Raw genomic sequence first — 21,574 nt, 5'->3', positions numbered from 1 at the left:
AAAGTCTAGTACTAGAGACGTGTATGCTACCTGTTAGCTCACGTTAACACAAGTTAGTTCACCGTTCAAAACGAAATGTCCCATTGAACTAAATAATTCACTGAGGCGTTGTATTAACGTTATATATGCAGTAGCTACAGATAGCTCATGATATCAATGTCTTATAACACTGATTCGATGCGTATTCGAGCTGAGGGCTTGCTAACGTTATAATACCAATACAATAGGGTCCAGGTGCAGCGCCGGAGAATCCTGGCCGTAGCTCTGCTCGAGGCTACTCGAGTATAGGTCCAGGTGCAGCTCCGGAGAATTCTGGCCGTAGCTGGAGGCTACTAGAGTACACACAGACAGTGGAGCTTGTTGCGTGGTGGCGATGTCTCGCAGATAATACCAGTACAAGTCTAATTATATAATATATATATTTTATAAAAAAAATATATATATATAAAATAAAAAAATTTTTTTTATCAAAAACGATGATACCGTGATATATACCGTTACCGTCTATGCTTCAAATTATACCGTGATATAAATTTTAGACCATACCGTCCACCCCTAGCGGTCACTACAGTGGAGACGCAGCGGTCACTACAGTGGAGACACAGCGGTCACTACAGTGGAGACGCAGCGGTCACTACAGTGGAGACACAGCGGTCACTACAGTGGAGACACAGCGGTGATGTACTCTGCTAATGCAGCCTGATAATGCAACTGTGTGTGTGTGTGTGTGTGTTGTATACACTACACAGATTCACAGAACTATATAAAACCGGTTGTAGAGGATTACCTAACGTCTTGCTTGGGAGAAAGCAGCAACTGTCCCACAATGCATCAGTCTCAGCCCCAGGGCCCCTTCCTAACAACAACAACAACCCTGGTGCCGACTGACAGCCTAGCAGCATGCGTGACAACAGTAACCAGGGCATTACATAGGCCATGTCGCTATGGCAACACAACAATCATTCATAGATTAGTTATTAGGGCTAGTTAGCAAAACATATAATCCTTCTATAAAAGGTCACTTTACCTCTCACACCAGATGCAGGATAAAAGGGCAACAACTGTTAGGGGCAAAAGATCTAAATTATGTCACCTGTAACCTGTTAAGCCTTTCTTTATCATAAATCGATCAATAGAGACCGTATTAGATCCCCAATTATCATACAACCCTGTGCAAAGATTTTCGGGATCGCCAAATGATTGACGGAGCTAGAGCCCCGGGAGTCGGGGGTGGTAATGTGTACTTTTGCGTACTTTGGGGCACGCCTCACATATCGGCATGTAACTCGAGAACCGCTGAACGGATTTTGTCACCTGACAGGGCAATCGACAGGCAACAAATAGGGCTTTAATTCCATCTATATATTGTATTAAGAGAAATGCACACCCGAGCCACTAGAGGTCTGCAAAGAATCGTCCACATGTGGGCCCTTGGATGTTAAGAGGTTAATGTTTTTAAATATTTTTTTTTGTAGCCAAGAGTAAAGACCATAACCCTATCAAAAACAGTAGTCAAAGTGTATATTTTCATTTTTACCGATGTTTTATACGATTAATCGGAAATACGAATTTATCGGAAAATGCTAATTATCGTAAAAACCGCAAGGAAATGACTAAATCCAGATTCAACCCTGCCATTGGAAAGAGCATTTTCCCTATCCATAGATGTATGATTTGACCATAATAAGGTCACGGTCAAGTTCAAGGTCAAATATGAATTTATAATTCAAATCGATTATCATTAATTACTGTATCTACAAATCCTTCTGTTTAATCATCTTCCCTTTATTCATTTGCTTAGATTTTTTGTACACATGATCTCAATAAGGTGGTGAATGAGCTCAGTGAGCATTTTCTCGTACCCCGCAGATTTAACATGGTATTATTCACCATCAAAGATGCAAAAATAAATCATAATTTATATTCTCCTTTTCTTCATTACAATTTACTCAGCCTAGTAACAGACACAATATTTCTGACACTGGAAATACATATCCCCAGGTCCCTAGATACCATGTGAACAGAACATGCAAATTGACCTTGCAGAAGTGGAGCAATCTTCCATTTACTTAGGCATGTACCTTTAGGCGAAATATTCCTACAGCTTAACAGGTTAAGAGTATAGGGAAACCGATTCTCATGTGTATACTGCCACCTAGAGGCTCCACCTGTAATGAGGTTACTGGTCCCCATCACTCGTTCCACTGTGTGGCAGTAATACGTAAAGTTCAGTGTTCCAACCACCACCGAATCTCAAAAGAGGAAGAAGCAGTGTCGTCTTCTGGGTAGAAAACGGGCAGGAGTTTTTTTCTGAATTGGCTTCTAACGGCACGGCGGCTGCGGGAACGCTTTGGCCGTACTGTGTGAGACGGGAGACGCCCCCTCTAGCTTTAATCTCTTTGAATGAAAAGACAAAACAAGCAGAATAAATTGACAGGATTACGATGTTAAGTTGAGCAGGTTGTGGTCATTTAAATGAACCAATAACCCAGAATAGCCGTGGAGGCGACGTCCTGTGCTCTTGCAGGATTAACGAGGACCTCACTAAACTCACACGGACAGGACTGACCACTATTCTCCTGATCCTATTACTGCTCCCTCATTTCATTAATTCATTACCACTAAAGAGCAGCCTACCAGTATAGCAGCCCGGAGAAACAGCATTAAACACAGTTATAGGAAAGACCTTCAACTAAGGCAGCCTGCACTGGATCTCCAAATAAAAGGCTAATCATTATCCAACTACTGGCCACAGTATTTCTCTTAATTATGAAATTGTAGGGGACTTGATTGTAGGGGACCCAGAGGTTTTCCCTGAGTGAGAGGTTTGCCCTGAGTGGGAGGTTCAAAGGGTCAACGTGGGTATAAAACAGGAGGGAAGACTGTCCAGTTTTAAACTGTGGATACCAAACAGAGAAGGTAAAGACTTTAAACTGTTAAAACAGTAATCCAGAACAATTTTATTGCACTGTAAAAATATATATATAGATTTTATATGTCTGCACTTGTGCTCATTTTATGTCTATTCTACTACTTTATTGCACTGCACTATTGCACAATTTTACTCCGTCTATTATATCTTACTCTTTTTATTATTGTCTATTTTTTAAACTGAATAAAACCATAAACAATGTGGCCTATTGGGATGTTAGATACTAATGTAAAAAACTGTGATTTTATATGTCTGCTTTACATGCTCATTTTGTGAAGCACTTTTTGTATGAAAGGTACAAATAAAGTTTATTATTATTATTATTATTATTATTATGAAAGAAAGAAGATGGTGCAGCCATCTGCAAAAACAATGTCTGATCCCAGGGTTGAGTTCAGAAAGGTCGATGTGAAGCAGCTGGCTTGGAGTGTGAACCACACACACACACAGATGGTTAAAACACAACTAATTCACACTACAAATAGGAAATGTTAATATGTACTGTTGGACTGTGGTAATTCCATGTACGAATAAATAAATGAAATATTAAAAGATGGATAAGATATTTTATGTTTTTTACTCTTTTACTAGTTTTAGTGTTCTTTTTACTCCTTACCAGCTTTAGTCTTGCTCATTTGATATTCTTTTACTCTTGCTAGTTTTTATGTTCTTTTAAAATGTAGCGCTTTGAGATTTGCTACACAATTATAAAGCGCACTACAAATCAAATATATTATTATACTATTATTATTATACAAATCACTCACTAGCCTATGTCACAATGTAGCTCAAGCTCCGCTTTCTCTTTGCTCGACCCAAGGAAAGTAAAGCTTGTGATAGGAGGGTCAAGAAAAAATGAAAATATTTGATTTGGAGGAAAGCAACGGTTGTGATTGGAGGGCCAAGAAAAGGAGAGGGGGGGGGGGGGGGGGGGGATTGAGATGGGTCGATTCACATGTGCGGGCCGGGTAGTGCGGTATATAAAAGTGAACAGCAAAAAAAATATAAAAAATACGATGGGATCTGACAACATGGAGGACTTTGGGACCAGCTCAGTCGCCCCTGGGGTCATGGTGTGTGTGTGTATGACACAGGTTGCATCACAAGACGCTGACCTTGGGTTAGTCATTGCGAGTAGTGATTGGTGAAGACATGGATGTATTTACACCATGCTGCTTGTCGTGTGTCGAGACACAAGTGGCACGGTACCCGTGTGACGAGGTGCTTCTGCAGCCTGACAAGTAGGCAAGTCAAGACCCTGTGCTGATCTTTAGAGGATTTAGGAGCTTTATTTCTGTCCTTCCTCAGCCAGGACACATCGCCTGTCTCCCCTCAGCCAGGACACATGGCATGTCTCCCCTCAGCCAGGACACATGGCCTGTCTCCCCTCAGCCAGGACGCATGGCCTGTCTCCCCTCAGCCAGGACACATGGCCCGAGTGTCTCCCCTCAGCCAGGACACATGGCATGTCTCCCCTCAGCCAGGACGCATGGCCTGTCTCCCCTCAGCCAGGACACATGGCCTGTCTCCCCTCAGCCAGGACACATGGCCTGTCTCTCCTCAGCCAGGACACATGGCCTGTCTCCAGGGGAGGAAACTAACTTTTTGGCTTACCAGCCAACTGGCGAGTATCTGATTTTTTTTACCAGCCAAACAGATTTTTTACCAGACAAAAAAAATCGCTAATTGTGATAATTACTTCTTTGTATGTCAAGCCGCGTCAATGTTGTGTATGCATCTGGGTAGGCACACTGTGCCTTTAAGACAGCACGGTGGTTTTACGACAGTGCTGTGAAGTACCGTCAAGTGTTGTGGTAACGTCAGTTGGGTTGGTGTGCTGTTGTGCACAGTGCACTGGTTGAGCTAGCCCCTTTCGTGACTGCGATGTGCAAGCCAGGGGCTTTTGAGCATGAAATAAAATGTCTAACCTTACGTCGTAGTCCGGTGCTTTTTTGGAAACATTATAGTCATAACAGATACACCTAGCTGGCTGCTTTGAGCACACAGGGCTAACGTTAGCTAGCAAGCAGCTATAGCTAAAACGCTAACTAGAAGCTAACCACTGTATACAGTTCCAGTAGACTAACATTACACCTCTGTGATTTAAATGTGTCCTTAGTAACTTATACTCGAGGGTTGTACTAGGGTTGGATGCAGTTCCCAGTTGGTCAGTCTGTCTGTTTTCCATCTTCTGCTGTGTTTAACGTTATCTGTTTGCGAGTGCTCCTGATGGCTAGCCTAGTACCGCGGGACTTTTATTATTATATGTCCGCAGGTTGGCCAGTACTGCGCAAACGTTTATTAAACATTATATGTCCGCGGGTGGTCTTGTGCAGTGCTCTCGTGGCACTGTCAACTAAAGCGAACACTCAGAAGACGCGCACCGTTTGCCAGTGCAGTGATTGCAGAATGTTCCAGCAGGGGAGGAAACTAACTTTTTGGCTTACCAGCCAACTGGCGGGTTTCTGATTTTTTTTACCAGCCAAACGTTAAAAATACTAGCATTTGGCCAGTAAAGTGGCCTAATTTCCTCCCCTGCCTGTCTCCCCTCAGCCAGGACACCTCGCCTGTCTCCCCTCAGCCAGGACACATGGCCTGTCTCCCCTCAGCCAGGACACATGGCCTGTCTCCCCTCAGCCAGGACACATGGCCTGTCTCCCCTCAGCCAGGACACATGGCCTGTCTCCCCTCAGCCAGGACACATGGCCTGTCTCCCCTCAGCCAGGACACATGGCCTGTCTCCCCTCAGCCAGGACACATGGCCTGTCTCTCCTCAGCCAGGACACATGGCCTGTCTCCCCTCAGCCAGGACGCATGGCCTGTCTCCCCTCAGCCAGGACGCATGGCCTGTCTCTCCTCAGCCAGGACACATGGCCTGTCTCCCCTCAGCCAGGACGCATGGCCTGTCTCCCCTCAGCCAGGACGCATGGCCTGTCTCCCCTCAGCCAGGACACATGGCATGTCTCCCCTCAGCCAGGACACCTGGCCTGTCTCTCCTCGCTGCAGTACCAGTGATGCAGGCGTTCTGCCCCGAGCGCTCACGAGAGGACTCTTATGTAACACGGGCACACAGCGCAGTGTTGGGTTATCTGTACAGGCTAGAGTGACACGTCCCGACAGCCCAGACAGGAATCCTTTCAGCACCTTACTTATAAATATGGCTACCACTTCACCGTTTCTCCACAACAAATGTTCATGTCCAACAGTGGGCCTGTTCAGTTTATAAAAAACTGTCTAGAGACCATCACTTAATCAAAAAGTCTTTAGCTTAATCTCTTCACCACATGACATCCAGGCTTTTAGTTTTGACTGGCAGTTTACAGGACAAATAGAATCACAATAAATACCACAATAAAGTAATGTGGCCGTGGTCATGATGGTGAGGTCAGGCAGAAGTAGGAGAGGTTGGAGTGACATTTGGCGTCAGGAGTCACATTACATCACGTACAACAACGTCTGTAATACTACATGGCCTGTTTGCACAGCGAGTCCTCGCGTTGCAGTCGTCACGGTCAACCTCTGAAGGACAGGTTGACCGGACAGACAGGCCAGATACAGACAAGCCAGACAGATGGAGCAAGAGAGAGTGACAAAGAAAGAGGGGTCTTGGGTCAGGATTACTTAAGTATAATCCCTGATATGATAAGAGGGTTCCATAAGGACAGATCTGGCCCAGAAGTATGGTCTTAAAACAAGCTTTAAAAGAACCCCTTAAAGCCAACATGCAGCCTTTGACCTCTGACCTCATACCCAGAGTACCTGACCTCATAGTACCAGAGTACCTGGCCTCATAGTACCAGAGTACCTGACCTCATACCCAGAGTACCTGACCTCATACCCAGAGTACCTGACCTCATACCCAGAGTACCTGACCTCATACCCAGAGTACCTGACCTCATAGTACCAGAGTACCTGACCTCATACCCAGAGTACCTGACCTCATACCCAGAGTACCTGGCCTCATAGTACCAGAGTACCTGACCTCATAGTACCAGAGTACCTGACCTCATAGTACCAGAGTACCTGACCTCATAGTACCAGAGTACCTGACCTCATACCCAGAGTACCTGACCTCATACCCAGAGTACCTGACCTCATACCCAGAGTACCTGACCTCATAGTACCAGAGTACCTGACCTCATAGTACCAGAGTACCTGACCTCATAGTACCAGAGTACCTGACCTCATAGTACCAGAGTACCTGACCTCATAGTACCAGAGTACCTGACCTCATAGTACCAGAGTACCTGACCTCATAGTACCAGAGTACCTGACCTCATACCCAGAGTACCTGACCTCATACCCAGAGTACCTGACCTCATACCCAGAGTACCTGACCTCATAGTACCAGACCTCATAGTACCAGAGTACCTGACCTCATACCCAGAGTACCTGACCTCATACCCAGAGTACCTGACCTCATAGTACCAGAGTACCTGACCTCATACCCAGAGTACCTGACCTCATACCCAGAGTACCTGGCCTCATAGTACCAGAGTACCTGACCTCATAGTACCAGACCTCATAGTACCAGAGTACCTGACCTCATAGTACCAGAGTACCTGACCTCATACCCAGAGTACCTGACCTCATAGTACCTGACCTCATACCCAGAGTACCTGACCTCATACCCAGAGTACCTGACCTCATACCCAGAGTACCTGACCTCATACCCAGAGTACCTGACCTCATACCCAGAGTACCTGACCTCAGTATTTAACCAGTTGTTACCAAGTCCATTTTGTTTGTATTCGTTTTCTTTCCTTTTCAAAATGCCTTGTTACTTCTGCTTCACCCAACCACACACAACCCCCCTCCCGCAACCCCTCCCTGCAATGCCCCCCCCCCCCCCCGACTGGACTCATGAGGAGCTAAATGAAGTGAACGCGACACTAGGGAGTCATAATCCTTATTGTATTGTGATGTAATTAACAATGACATTATGAGAACCCACCAGACCAAACACAGTCTGTGTGTGTGTGTGTGTGTGTGTGTGTGTGTGTGTGTGTGTGTCTAACCCAGCAGCACTACCGTCCTGAGTTAATAGAGAAAGACAGGACACAATGTACGCAGTCTTCAAATTCAGTCTCTTCGACTTGACAGCGACAAGAGACCCCCCACTGATCTACTAAATAAACAAGTCAATGAACCACAGGCCAGTCGGGTGGCGAAGGTGTGCGATATGGGATGCATTTACAAAAGAGGATATCTTGTATTCCTTGTATTCTCTGTTTGGAAGCACTACCCTGGTTTATGGTACTTCTTCATTGTGATATTAATGATAATAAAAAACGTCTCTCTAGGTATTCCAGGGCCTGGAAGGGTCAGAGGTCGTTGTGCTAAATAAGTCGCCTCGTATTTCCACATACTTCACTTAACGGAAAACGAGCTGAAACCAGATCCTGATAGGAGAGTCCTTTCATGCTGTCCATAGTTCACCACTGTGTTTGTCCTATATTTCTCTCTCGTACACACACAGATCAATGTCCTCACTCTGTCTTAGTCTATACATATATACATACATACATACAGTACAACACACTACAAAAGCACAATGTTAACATCCTACCTGAATGTGACGACTCTTAGCCCAGTGTTTTAACTACAGAGCTCTTCTCTGGGGACAGCTAAAGCTTGGAGAGTCCAAAGGACAACGACGGAGACAGAAGAGGAGCGGAGAGTCTGAGCCAGAGAGAGAGCAAGTGCGAGAGAGAGCAAGTGCGAGCGAGAGAGAGAGAGAGAGCAAGTGCGAGAGAGAGAGAGAGAGAGAGAGAGAGAGCGCAAACGCACCCAGCTGTCAAACTAATGGAAATCTCACTCTGCTGCACAGGACCTCTGGCTGAGGCTCGTCATGCCCACCCCCTTTCGCTCTCTCTCCCTCCCTCCCTCCCCCTTCCTACCCATTCACTCTCTCTCTCTCTCTCTCTACTTCCCTCTCATTACCATCTCTCATCCCTACATTCATTGTGTGACGTGACGTAACCCCCCCCCCCCACCCTGAGAATGTGTCCTTGTTAGGAACCAGGGGACCGGGTCCACAATATACAGCACAAAGGGGGCAAGTAAGCATCACAGCCATGAGGTAATGACCCCCCCTCACCCACCAGAAGTTGGTAATGCAGGTCACATGACCACGCCGGCGTGACCTCATTCACTGAGCCCTGGGGGGGGGGGGGGGGGGGCGTGTGTGACGCTCTACTTATGACAACGCTGTTTTCACTACAGCCTCACCAAACGCAGGACTAGAACAGCAGGATGATGTCCTGAACACCCCTGACCTCTGATCAGCAAATCTCGGCAGCAGGAACCATCTGCCCCAGTTGCGACAACGATCACCAAAAAGTAACAACAACACAAGGCGTGTGACAGAATTAATTGAACGTCGGGACATATTCCTGTTTTTTCAGTCTAAATAATTTCACTGTAAAGGTGCTTATATGTAATCTTTAAAAAATGTTATACATACATTTACATTTCGTAATTTATATATATATAAATATATATATATATAATACATCCACAGAGCTTTTAGAAAGGTGCAGAATAAAAGTATTGATTCTCCCCCAAAAAAAAGTGTGTGGGTCCAAAATGAATGTTGTCGTTTACATATTGCATATCCCCTCCCTACTTCCCATTACCCCAAGTAGAATGCACCCGATTGGATAAATGACGTGCTGGTGCTCTAGTGCGACATCTAGTGGTTGAATGGTATCTATAGCACCTTTAAGACATTACAGCGTAGTGACCGTTGGAGGTGCAATATTATCACAGAGAGCTGTGGAGCTGTGGCAGCTATGATAACAGAAGATAAATACTGGTTCAACCCTTCAGCCAAAAACATAGAAGTCCATTTCAAGTTTTCGGTTGAACAATGTTTTTTTAAATCCCTAAGTTGGAGGACGGTCGTTGAAGACAACAGAGGTCGAGTACTTTCAGGTAATGCATCACATTCACACAGTGATTAGGGATCAACTTTACAACTGCAAAAACGCTGCAATGTCAAAATGGAGTTATACGATTCTTCTCATTCTCTTTTGAATGTCCCAGGAGAACTGTAGCCTATAACAGCTGACATAAGCACCAGGGGGGCGCTCTCTCTGACGCAAGGCTGCTCCAGTAGGCCCTCATTTGTTACGGTAAACATTATACTGGAGTTTATCACCTCAGCTCAGGGTGAATCCCTCACAGATCAGTTCCAACATGCATAGAGCCACAAGCCTGCAACAGACCGAATACATTACCTGCACTAAAAAGATATGACTGACGAAATACATTACCTGTACTAAAAAGATATGACGGACCGAATACATTACCGCTGTACTAAAGAAATACGATGAAATGAGTCCATTCCTACATATCTTTAAACAAGTAAACTATCTTTAGTAAATGTGCAAAGAATTCTAATTGAACCAATAGCTCTGTGTGACTTGTTCTCAACCTAAACTGGGGTCATGTTTTCTCAGTGTCTAACCGGGTCTAGGCCTGGTTTGTATGGGTGGATACAGGGTAGATTACATGCCTATGTCATGACATGGTGTGACAAGGCTGGCCTTGAAAGGCTTTAAAACACCATGAGAAGCATTCCTACAAAAATATAGTCTTTAAAGTCCATAAAGAGCAAGTTACAAACACATCCCTTGGCAGGTACTATGCAAAGAAACTCACCATGAACACACCTGCTTTTAAATCAATGCTTGGTTGATCAACTAATCAAGAACACCTGCATTGATTAACTCCTGACAAACAATCCAGTTACTATTTCAAGGTTTGATATGAATGTAGTGCTGAATTATTGTGAGATATGAATACTGAAATATAGACAAAGCGGATTACAAACTTGCTCAAACTATTTACAACGTGGGTGTATGAAGGAGCCCCATGAAGGAGTCTCTCCTTCACACACAGATTCTTGAGGGGTATGACTTGCAGATTGGAAATAACATTTAACTTTTAGTTTAAAAAGAAATCATTACTGGGCGCCCCAGTGGCGAACCACATAACGCGTTGAGTCGCGGCACGGCCGACCCGGGTTCGATTCCCGAACCCGTCGTTATTTGTCGAATGTCTTCCCCCCACTCTGTCTCCCGTTTCACCTCTCTCTCTCTCTCTCTCTCTACTGGACTGCCCAGTAGAATAAAGCGATAAACGCTAAATTTTTTAAAAATAAATCATTACTTTCACTCAAAGTTGTCTTTGATTCGACATGTCAGTGTCCAGAATGCACACACCCTTTTCCATTTTGACAAATTAGGACCAGTTCCAACAACGGTGCGAGCGTTTGACACGCCCCAAATTCTATGTTTAGGTACTATAGAATACGCCTCAGTGAGTAAAATCAAACATGATAAGCAGTCTATTGGACCGGCTGTGACATGTAGCGTTTCATATTACAGCCGGAGATCAGCGACGCTGCCAGGCAGTCTGTCAGTGCAGGAGATCAGCTGCGAGGCAGTCTGTCAGCGCAGGAGATCAACGAGTGCCAGAGAGACGCAGTCTGTCAGCGCAGGAGATCAGCGAGTGCCAGAGAGACGCAGTCTGTCAGTGCAGGAGATCAGCGAGTGCCAGAGAGACGCAGTCTGTCAGTGCAGGAGATCAGCCAGTGCCAGAGAGACGCAGTCTGTCAGTGCAGGAGATCAGCCAGTGCCAGAGAGACGCAGTCTGTCAGCGCAGGAGATCAGCGAGTGCCAGAGCGACGCTGCAAGGCAGTCTGTCAGCGCAGCAATAAACACTTAATATAACTACAGTCATAGCACATACCTGTCAACCCTCCCGTTTTTCCCGGGATTGTCCCTTATTTGACCCTTCTTTCCCGCCGTCCTCCCGTTTCAATATTTTCCCGTATTTTGCCATTCTTACTAAAAAGGCTACATTACCCGCTGTGAAGACGACAGGCAGCAGCCTGGAGCCCCCGCCAGTAGGGAGCCCCCCCGAGGGCTGACATAATGACTACTCAACAAAAGCGACCACTATTAAAAAATAAAAATAAACACCCTTAGGGGCCCCATGGCACTTGTGTATAAAAAAATAAAAAATAATCTTCACGTGAAAATTTAACTTTGAGCCAGCAATTAGGACCTACATATAATAAACAAGCAAAATGAAGAGGACTTATCCATCTGGAACATAAAATAGATGAGGATGATAAAAGAAAGAAATACACTGGTAAGTAGAGCATAAAAGCTACTGTTTAGTAATGGTATAGCCTTAATTAATGGGTGAGATAGTTCAAACTCTCTAGCTAACATTAGCTATCTAGCTAGGTCTCCCGTTATTTTCAGTTATCCTAGCTAGCTAACTGTAAAGGACAGGGACACTTGTGTTTTTCACACTCATTGCTTAATTTTGTGAAATATTTTGCTTTTCAAAAGCTCATAAACACTGTTGGTGACTTGAGCATATTATTAACTTAGCTACTGTAGATGTGAGTGTCATTTTAAGCTATGATGAATAAGATAAGATAAGATATTCCTTTATTGATCCACTTTCCTTTATTGGAAATGCAGGCATCATAGCAGCATGGGGGGGGGGGGTACAGATAGTATAAGACATGATACAGGTGACATAATTATAGTACAGTTGAGAAGTAAAAATAAAATAGAATAAAAAAGCAGTGTAAACAATGTAACAAATCAATATAATTACAAGAAAAAGAATAGACAGTTATGATATTACATTCTGCTCAGCATAATTTGTATGCAAAATATTGTGGTTCCCTGCTTCAGTCTGTTGACACATTTCTATACTAAATGCGTTCGTAGTCCTGTGTCGTACCTAAATGTCATATAAGTTAATTGTATCGAAACAACTCACCAAAAGTGACTATTGCACAACTGATTTTATAAAAAAGAAATCCACCCTCCCTCCTTGCCATACCGTGGCTTTTACTGAAATGATGCCACTGGGACCAATACAGATCAAAGATATTGTTTTCCCCCAAAATACAGCGAACATGGCTTCTATATTCGGTTAGCACAGACTCAGTCTTCTGTTTGATATTATATATAAAATAAATGTGGTTGCCTAGTAGAGATCTAGGATTCACTATGTGTACCCTTCCCAGCCTATATGTAACTTAAGGGGTATTTGAAGACAAGGTGGGACGGGGCGCTGGTAAATCTCCCTTATTTTCAAATCCCAATATTGACAGCTATGATCCAGCAACTGGATAGTGTTCAACTTAGATGTGACTGAATAGTTTCCTTGTTTATAATTGGATAATCTTTACAAGTTAAAAAATATAAACAAATAGTGGCAATCCCAGTAGTAAGTAGTAACGCACACATAATCTAATAATTCCAATCATTTATGTGGAAAATGTCAGATCAGAAGAAGAGAAGAGAAAATAACTCATTGGTTGTTGTATATCAGTGCCCATTCACATAAGATCCGCTTATGTTGTTGCATCAAGTCTCTCTTAAATGAGAAGGAGATTAATTCAAATGAGATTCATATGACAGTGTTTTATTTTCACTGCCTCAAGTTATTTCTTCTGGAGCTCTGCAGGAACCTAATCAAACAGCGTCCCTAGACAAGGGTTCATATTATTTAGTGTTACTATAAGTTATCAAATGAATGGTAATAAGCTCCCTTACCTAGACAGTACTGATGTCAGAAAATGAGTTTTATGCAACTCACTTTAAAGGGATATTTTTAAGAAGCTTGTCTTTTTTGTAACAAACGAAAGTTATAAAAAAAAAATTATCTGTAAGTAACCGGACATTTCTGTATGTAACCGGACACAGAACACGTTGTAGTTATGTGGTTTTTAATGCACCATAAGTTCATAACTGAATCATTCATAAAAGAAGAACAGTCACTCTGGTCTACATTCTATACATAGCCCTCTGGCACCCCCAGCTGGTCACATTGCTACTCTGTCTTATCCTGCATTAGAACAAGTGGTTCATCTGGCTCTTCAGCCTCAGCTACGACATCCAAACAGAGCTGTGTAACACAGTAAGTGTTGTGACTGTTATGAACGCAGGAGTCTGGATGTGGAGAAACTGAAGGAAACATATGGACACTAATCCATGGACAACAGTGGTTCTGTTGACGTCTGACACATTTAAGTTAATTTATGTCATGGTAATAAAGTTATTTTTGTCTAGTTTATTTTAACTTTAATTTATTATTATTAATTTGTTTTCATTAATATTTTATTGTTAATCAATTATAACTTTTTACTTTCTGTCTGATGTTCAAGGATTGTATTCTATGATAAGAGTTGTATTACTGATTTCTTTTTAATTCAATACACTTTTAAGTCATGAAATATATATATATTCCACTTCAATGGCTGTTCAATTTTAGTAGGGCATTAACTAGATCAGTTCATTTGGTAAAAGATGCCTTTTAAAAATGTTTACAATAACTGGATTTCTGTCCATAAAGCTAGATCACTATATATGACTGCTAGATCCGCCTCAGCAGAACCAACATGAACGTTTAACTTGACAAATAATCCAAAAGAATTAGATCACAAATAAATTACATTTGAACACGTAACTGGTCATCCCATTGGCTTCCTGAAACGCACCTACCAGGAACAACTGTCAAAACCAAAGCACTCCTACAGTATCATGTCATAGTGAACTCACCCATCCTCCCTGCTGGGTGATATAGTCAACCTCAGCCTCCTCTAGAAAGTCTACACCCAGGGGCAGCAGGGTGGACAAGACCTGACCCTCACGCTGCAACACCTGGAGCATCACCAGAGGAACCAACACCTAGAGGAGAGGAGCGAGGAGAGAGAAGGAGAGGAGGAGAGAAGGAGAGGAAAGAGGAGCGAGGAGAGGGGACGAGAGGAGAGGAGATGAGATGAGAGAGGAGAGAAGAGAGAAGAGGAGAGGGGACAGGAGAGGAGGGGACAAGAGAGTGGAGAGAGGACATGAGGAGAGAGGACAGGAAAGAGGAGAGGAGTGAGGACAGGAGAGGACAGTAGAGGACAGGGGACAGGAGAGGAGAGGAGGTAAAAGCAGAGGAAATAAAGAGTGTGATATGAAACATTCGTCTGACTGGCTGAAGACCTTCCATTAATACCTTACTACTACTCCACCTTGTTTACATTTAAAAAAGGAGCACATCACAGATTTTCAACCTTAATCCTATGGTTCTGTTGTAAGGAGGATATGGGATAATCAGACATGTAACTCATCAACATGTTCTGTGTTGAGAACTCCTCCGGGTGATGTCACAGAGAGGAGAGCAGACCTCTAGTGACCTGCAGAACCATTTCAACTGTAGTAAAGGCCCAACTTGAGGAAATAGTGTATGCAGATCACTAGAGGCTGCTCTCCTCTCTGTTTAAATTATTTCCCTTACGGGCAGCTAGGTGGCGCAGTGGGCAAGGCGCTCGCCACCAACGCAGGATATGCTTGGTTCGAGCCCAGCTCTCGTCGTTGCTACCAGCTTGGCTGGTCGTTCATACTAATACAATTGGCAGTATTAGGGGGTGGGAAGCTGGTGGGTGGGGATCGGACGTTGTGGACAGCGACTCCTACAGGTCGGTTGGTGCACAGTAAAATCAGGAAGCAACGAGGGCGGCGTGTCCCTCCCACGCAGACCCTCGCCGCTGAGAGATCGCGCTGTGCAGGTGAAAAGATGCGACGGCTGCCTCCTCGAGTACCGGAGGGGACACGTGATGCAAGGCTTCGTCCACATTGCAGCCGGCTTGTGGGAGGCATGGTCAACAGAGTTCGAGACAGGGGAGGGTAGAATTGGACAATACGAAATTGGGGAAGGGAGAAAAATAGAAAAATGGTCTGTCTGTCTGTCTCTTCACTCTGTGATGTATGTATTGTCTGTCTCTTCACTCTGTGATGTATCATCTGTCTCTTACCTCTGATGTATGTATCGTCTGTCTCTTACCTCTGTGATGTATGTATCGTCTGTCTCTTACCTCTGTGATGTATGTATCGTCTGTCTCTTACCTCTGATGTATGTATCGTCTGTCTCTTACCTCTGATGTATGTATTGTCTGTCTCTTACCTCTGTGATGTATGTATCGTCTGTCTCTTACCTCTGATGTATGTATCGTCTGTCTCTTACCTCTGATGTATGTATTGTCTGTCTCTTACCTCTGATGTATGTATTGTCTGTCTCTTACCTCTGTGATGTATGTATCGCCTGTCTCTTACCTCTGTGATGCATGTATTGTCTGTCTCTTACCGCTGTGATGTATGTATCGTCTGTCTCTTACCTCTGTGATGTATTGTCTGTCTCTTACCTCTGTGATGTATGTATCGTCTGTCTCTTACCTCTGTGATTTGAATTATGCATGTTATTGCTAATGTGTTTGTACTTCTGTTTTCTTTTTTGTACTAGCCCATTATTTCTGGAAGGGGGACTGCCAATGTAAACTAGCCTTTTGGAGACAATTGGGTACATTTACATTATAAAACGACTCTATAATAACTAAGATATAGTACTCCCTCTCACATGTTATTATGTACCCCAAGAGTACTGTAGTGTCTCCTACCTTGTTCCAGCCTCCCTGTGTGTGAGAGGAGACGTGCAGCGCAGCGTTTCTGAAGCTCTGGTAGTCGAGAGGCCTGGAAGACATGATGACACGTTACAATATAGAGCAGAGGAAACTTTTATATTCATGCAAACACACGTTAAAATGTAAGCATAGGAAGGAAGCTCTATATTCATAAAAAAATCTGCCCGTGCACACACACAAACTTGGTTTGCTTACAGTTGTCATATCCCTCCTAGTTACATACAGTACTCATATCCATCCTAGTTACACATACAGTCCTCATATCCATCCTAGTTACACACAGTTCTCATATCCCTCCTAGTTACATACAGTCCTCATATCCCTCCTAGTTACACACAGTACTCATATCCCTCCTAGTTACATACATGATGATGCACACTGTCCTCATATCCCTCCTAGTTACACATGCATATCCATTTCATCAGAGGAGTCAGAGCGCAACGTCACCCGCAGTGCAGTGCCCCCTGGAGCAGTTTTGGGGTTCAGTACCTTGCTCAAGGGCACTTAGGCAGGATGGTGGGCACCGTAGATGTAATACCAGTCACCCTTCAGTCACCAGCTCACAGCTAGAATACACCCACCTGTCGGGGATCAAACCAGCAACCTTTCGGTTACTGGCCGGCCTCTTTACGTCTAGGCCATTCTGCCTCCCTGTCATTCAATTCTAATTATGAACAGTATCCTATGATTAATAGAGTGGTTTATCTAAAGCACTTACATCACCCCACCCTACATGAATACAGTTCCCTCAAGAACTGTATTGAATAGAAATGTCATTCAATGTTGTTCATCAACTTGATCTTACACTCAAATCTATCCTCTTATTAAGATGAAATAATAGCGTATATAAATATGGGCGAGTAAAGATGTGTGATTAACTGGGTGAAACTTCAGGTGAGAGTATGAAGTATAGTTATATGACAAATGTAAATGTATATATTACATGTCAGTCATCCCTTATCATTTAGTTTGATTTGTGCTCGAGTTTAAATAGCATCTCGTCAAACCTATGATGTATTTTATGTTTCAAAAGTTGTAGTATAAAAAGGACAAAATCTAATCAACACTAACAGTGCTGAAAAATTCATTAATTAATAATTAAGTGAAATACAAACAAACTCATGCTGTTCGACCTTTCACATAGTTGCTAGACAGGAAGAGGCTCCCTGAGGCTAAAACGAACTGCCCATAAAAATCAACCTTGACTGAGACATTCCTTTTAGGAGAACGAGAAACTAACAGCCTACTCACCTCGTAGGAACACATTCTCACACATGAACCTACTAGTAAAGATTGGAGTTTTTAAAAACAGATATTCTGGGGCGGCTAGGTGGTGTAGTGGGCAAGGCACTCGCCACCAATGTGGAGACGCTGGGTTCGCATGTTCGAATCCAGCTCTCCACATTGTTTTCAGTTTGGCTGGTCGTCCGTACTAATACAATTGGCAGTATTAGAGGGTGGGAAACTGATGGGTGGGGATCAGGCCTTGTGGACAGCGACTCCTACAGGTCGGTTGGTGCGCCTGTGCAGTAGAATCAGGAAGTGTCGGGGGCAGCGTGAGCCTCCCACGCGTTACTCCTCGCCACTGAGAGATCGAGCTGCGCAGGTGAAAAGATGCGACTGCTGTTACCTCAAGTACCGGAGGGGACTTGTGCTATGTATGACTTAGTCCACATTGCAGCCGGCTTGTGGGAGGCAAGAAACAGCGTTCGTGACACGGGAGGGTTGAATTGGATGATACGAAATTGGGATGGGAGAAAATATAGAAAATGGGAGGAAAAAGTGGATAAAAAAAAATATATACGATATTCTGCCGATATTCAATCAATACCTTTAAAAGGTGCTATATATATATAGCATTCAGCCACTAGATGTCAGACTAGAGCACCAGCATTTCGTTAGCCCCCGCTATGAGAATGCACTGGCGCTGGTGACGTCGAGTGAGCTAAGCTGGTGTTGGCTGGCAATTCTTTACTTTTGTGAAATGGCTGCTTCGAAATTCAAAATGCCAAAATGAGAATTCGATATTAGAAGACCTTGTTCAAGGTAAAGAGCCTGTATGAACCACAGATGAAGCAGGTTTAATAACAGATTCATTATTCCATGCTGAAGGAGCCACTCTCCCCGATTTGGGCAGAAATCCTTTTAGCCCCATTGCTGGTAAGCTAGCATGACGTGGTTGGCTTGCAGTCAAAAGGTTCCTTACCATCTCTAGTTTCACGATACTATTTTTGCTCTAGCATTAAAGGTGAGGCTGCTGCAGCCTGTGAAAGACAGTAACATCGGCCAATATCTGCCAGTAACAACAGATACCGATACCACTCGGTCAAACCCTAACTAATACCCCAAAATATGTGGTACAAGTGTGTGACATGAAAACTCACAAAGAAGAGGAGTGGATTTAAGATCAGTAGATCAAGTGTCTCAGAAATGGGATCACCTTTCATTTCACATCTAGGAAATGTAGATTGTGAACTACAACAGGCTTTATGAATACAGGCCAAAGTTTCCAACAGGCTCTTATTATAAATAGGTTATTTGTGGTGGTGACAGCAATGATGGGTACGGGACCACGAGTTGAGTTACAGAAAAAATTCTGTTTATGCAGGAAGTACTGTTGGATGTGTCACAATGCAACTTGAACCAGAAGGATAGATGGAATTCAGCTACATTTGATGAGACAACCGCTGTGAAGGAAGGGTACGCTGCATTTACAAACACAAGTTCTCATGATCGTGGGAAGGCACCATGCATGGTATTGAAATCAAAACTTCTGATTCATCTCCCAGCCCTAGCAGACTGCCAGGTATAAGTAAGGGAAACTGCAGATCACACAGCGGACACTGACCCGGTGAGGAGCATGTCAACAGCCGTAGTCAGATGTTCTCCCAGGTCTCTGGAGACCCGGTCTCCTAAGGCAGCCAGGCAGTCTTCGATGGAGCTGTCTGGGTTGGCAGGACTGAACACTGGAGACGTGTGGCAGTCAAAGCCCGTCCGGGAGAAGGCTGCAAGCGGACAAGACACCAGAAGAGCATCAGTCAGAATGAAACGTTTATTCATACAATTAGAGTATGAATAATTACTAATAGAGACTGGTAGAATGAGAACAGGACTGAAACAGAGAGGTACAGTATAGAGGCTACTAGAATTCATAATCTAAGTGGACATGTTTAGGGGACCTCAAAGACCTTATTAAAAATTACTCAAATATGTCCCCTTTAAGACTTATTTGTATTTATATAAATTATGCATAGTCATTACATATATTTAAATGCAACACAGAAGAAACTGTGTGTGTGTGTGTCTCCTATCTTACAGGCAGATATATGGTCTTCCAGTTGTCTCAGCTCGTCCTCTATCTGTCCCTTCATCACTCTGTTCCTCTCCCTCTCGTTCTCTCTGTCCCCTGAGGGCTGGTCGTCTCCTGAAAGACAAACACACGACACATCAGCCAATCGTAACACACACACAGTCACGCTGTCACAATGGTTTAAACAGCGTATTAGTCATTAAAAATCAGCTCATCCAGGACACTGTCTGAGGGCTTTGGTTTCATATGAAGACAACTCGTAGCACACAGTGAGACGGACATTCTCAACGTATGGGTACAGGCTCTCATAGTCGGGCGGAACGTACGTGGACCGGACTTTGTGTTGCATGTCCGCAGTCGTTTGAGCTTTCATAGTCGAGCGTACCTCCGTGTACCATGTCTCGCGCCAGTTTACTACATTTACCACCGTTTACACTTCTGTCATGGCGTCGTCATCCGATGTCAGAATAAAGAGTCTAGGTCATAGGTGTCAAACTCACGGCCCGCGGGCCAAATCCGGCCCGCCACGTCATTTGATGTGGCCCCCCAAGAGCTCAGGTATATTTATAAAAAAAAAAAAAAAAAGAAAAAAAAAAAAAACATTAATATTGGGTTAAAAAATAGCAGTGTTAAAATAATTGTGGGTTAATGCGTTAATAAAGCTTTAACTTTGACAGCCTTAGTTATTACACATTCTTACACATACATGTATGTTGAACATCTGAGGTATTGATGAAGTAACAAAGGAAAAAAGCCAAAAGCACTTACTCCTCAGACATTCTGACAATTTTACAGCCGAAAATACAAAAAAGATCCAGGCAGAATAGGTAACAAAGGGTTGAAGAAATATTGTCTGAACTGTCAGATGCAAACTGGCTGTGTGACATAACCGAGCATCTCGCTCAATTGAATAAGAAGCTGTAGGGACGCAAACAAGTCCCACCCAAAACTTGACCAATATAGTTGTGAACTGAGACAACCCTTATTTTGTTATTTTTGAGTACAGTTACAGTTGTGTGTTCATGCAGACACATAATAGCAATTTCATTACGAATTGAAAATGGGGGACCCTGATGTAAACAAGTCGAAAGTCTTTCTCTGGTCTGCATCCCCTTAACAATTGTGTGTATTGAGCTGTACTGTACTGTACCCATTCTGCAATCTGTTAATTAAAGTTAATTAAACTATCTTCCATTAGTTGGATGTATGGCCTCTGCAAGGTTGTGTGCAGCCATTTGTTTTTGTAACATCTGCTACATCTGTCCCACGTGTTCTTTGCAGCTCACAGTTGGCAGTTCTGCCCCTCTTGACTGTGACAAAAAGGTTTTGAACAAACTTAATGTCATAGCTTGTATTTTATGATATTCTTCTTTGTTATTTACTTGAATGGTTTGATCATTGATTGATGGAGTAATATGGGGTTCTGATAAACTAAAATTATTTGTTAAAATAACATAAGCCAACATATATTTTTACATCTATGCAAATGCATATGCAATATGTATAACTTGAATAAGTAATAAATACAGAAACAACATGTTTAACAATATGTAAATGAGTAGCTACATTTATTTTACATTACATTAACATTTATATGGTCTTTGGCCCTTTGAGGGCAACCATAATGCTGATGTGGCCCTCTGTAAAAATGAGTTTGACACCCCTGGTCTAGGTTATATCAGTTTCCAAGATTTCGAAATAAAACTGGAAGTTTTACACACTTCATTTAGAAAAGCCATTCAAACTTCTCAAGTTTCTTCAGATGATGAAATAACGATTAGCGATAGTAAAACTAAATTTATCGTCATCTACCTGCCAAAGGTTTTACCGG

General features: G+C 43.3%; 1 protein-coding gene across 2 annotated transcripts in view; it reads right to left on the bottom strand.

Moving 5' to 3' along the window:
• bcl2l13 (BCL2 like 13) overlaps positions 1-21,574 on the bottom strand; it is a 66,690-nt gene that overhangs the window by 23,247 nt on the left and 21,869 nt on the right. For both annotated transcript variants that reach the window (XM_084334654.1, XM_084334655.1), the window contains exons 3-6: positions 19,750-19,857; positions 19,282-19,438; positions 16,410-16,482; positions 14,530-14,658 (exon numbers count right to left, since the gene is read on the bottom strand). In XM_084334654.1, the coding sequence (XP_084190780.1) occupies positions 14,530-14,658; positions 16,410-16,482; positions 19,282-19,438; positions 19,750-19,857 (467 nt within the window). The remainder of the gene's footprint in view (positions 1-14,529; positions 14,659-16,409; positions 16,483-19,281; positions 19,439-19,749; positions 19,858-21,574) is intronic.

This window comes from Notolepis coatsorum (assembly GCF_963971535.1).
Source record: "Notolepis coatsorum genome assembly, chromosome: 18".
Taxonomy (NCBI): domain Eukaryota; kingdom Metazoa; phylum Chordata; class Actinopteri; order Aulopiformes; family Paralepididae; genus Notolepis; species Notolepis coatsorum.
The sequence above is the reverse complement of the archived record's forward strand: the minus strand, read 5'-3'. Positions and strand labels throughout refer to the sequence as shown.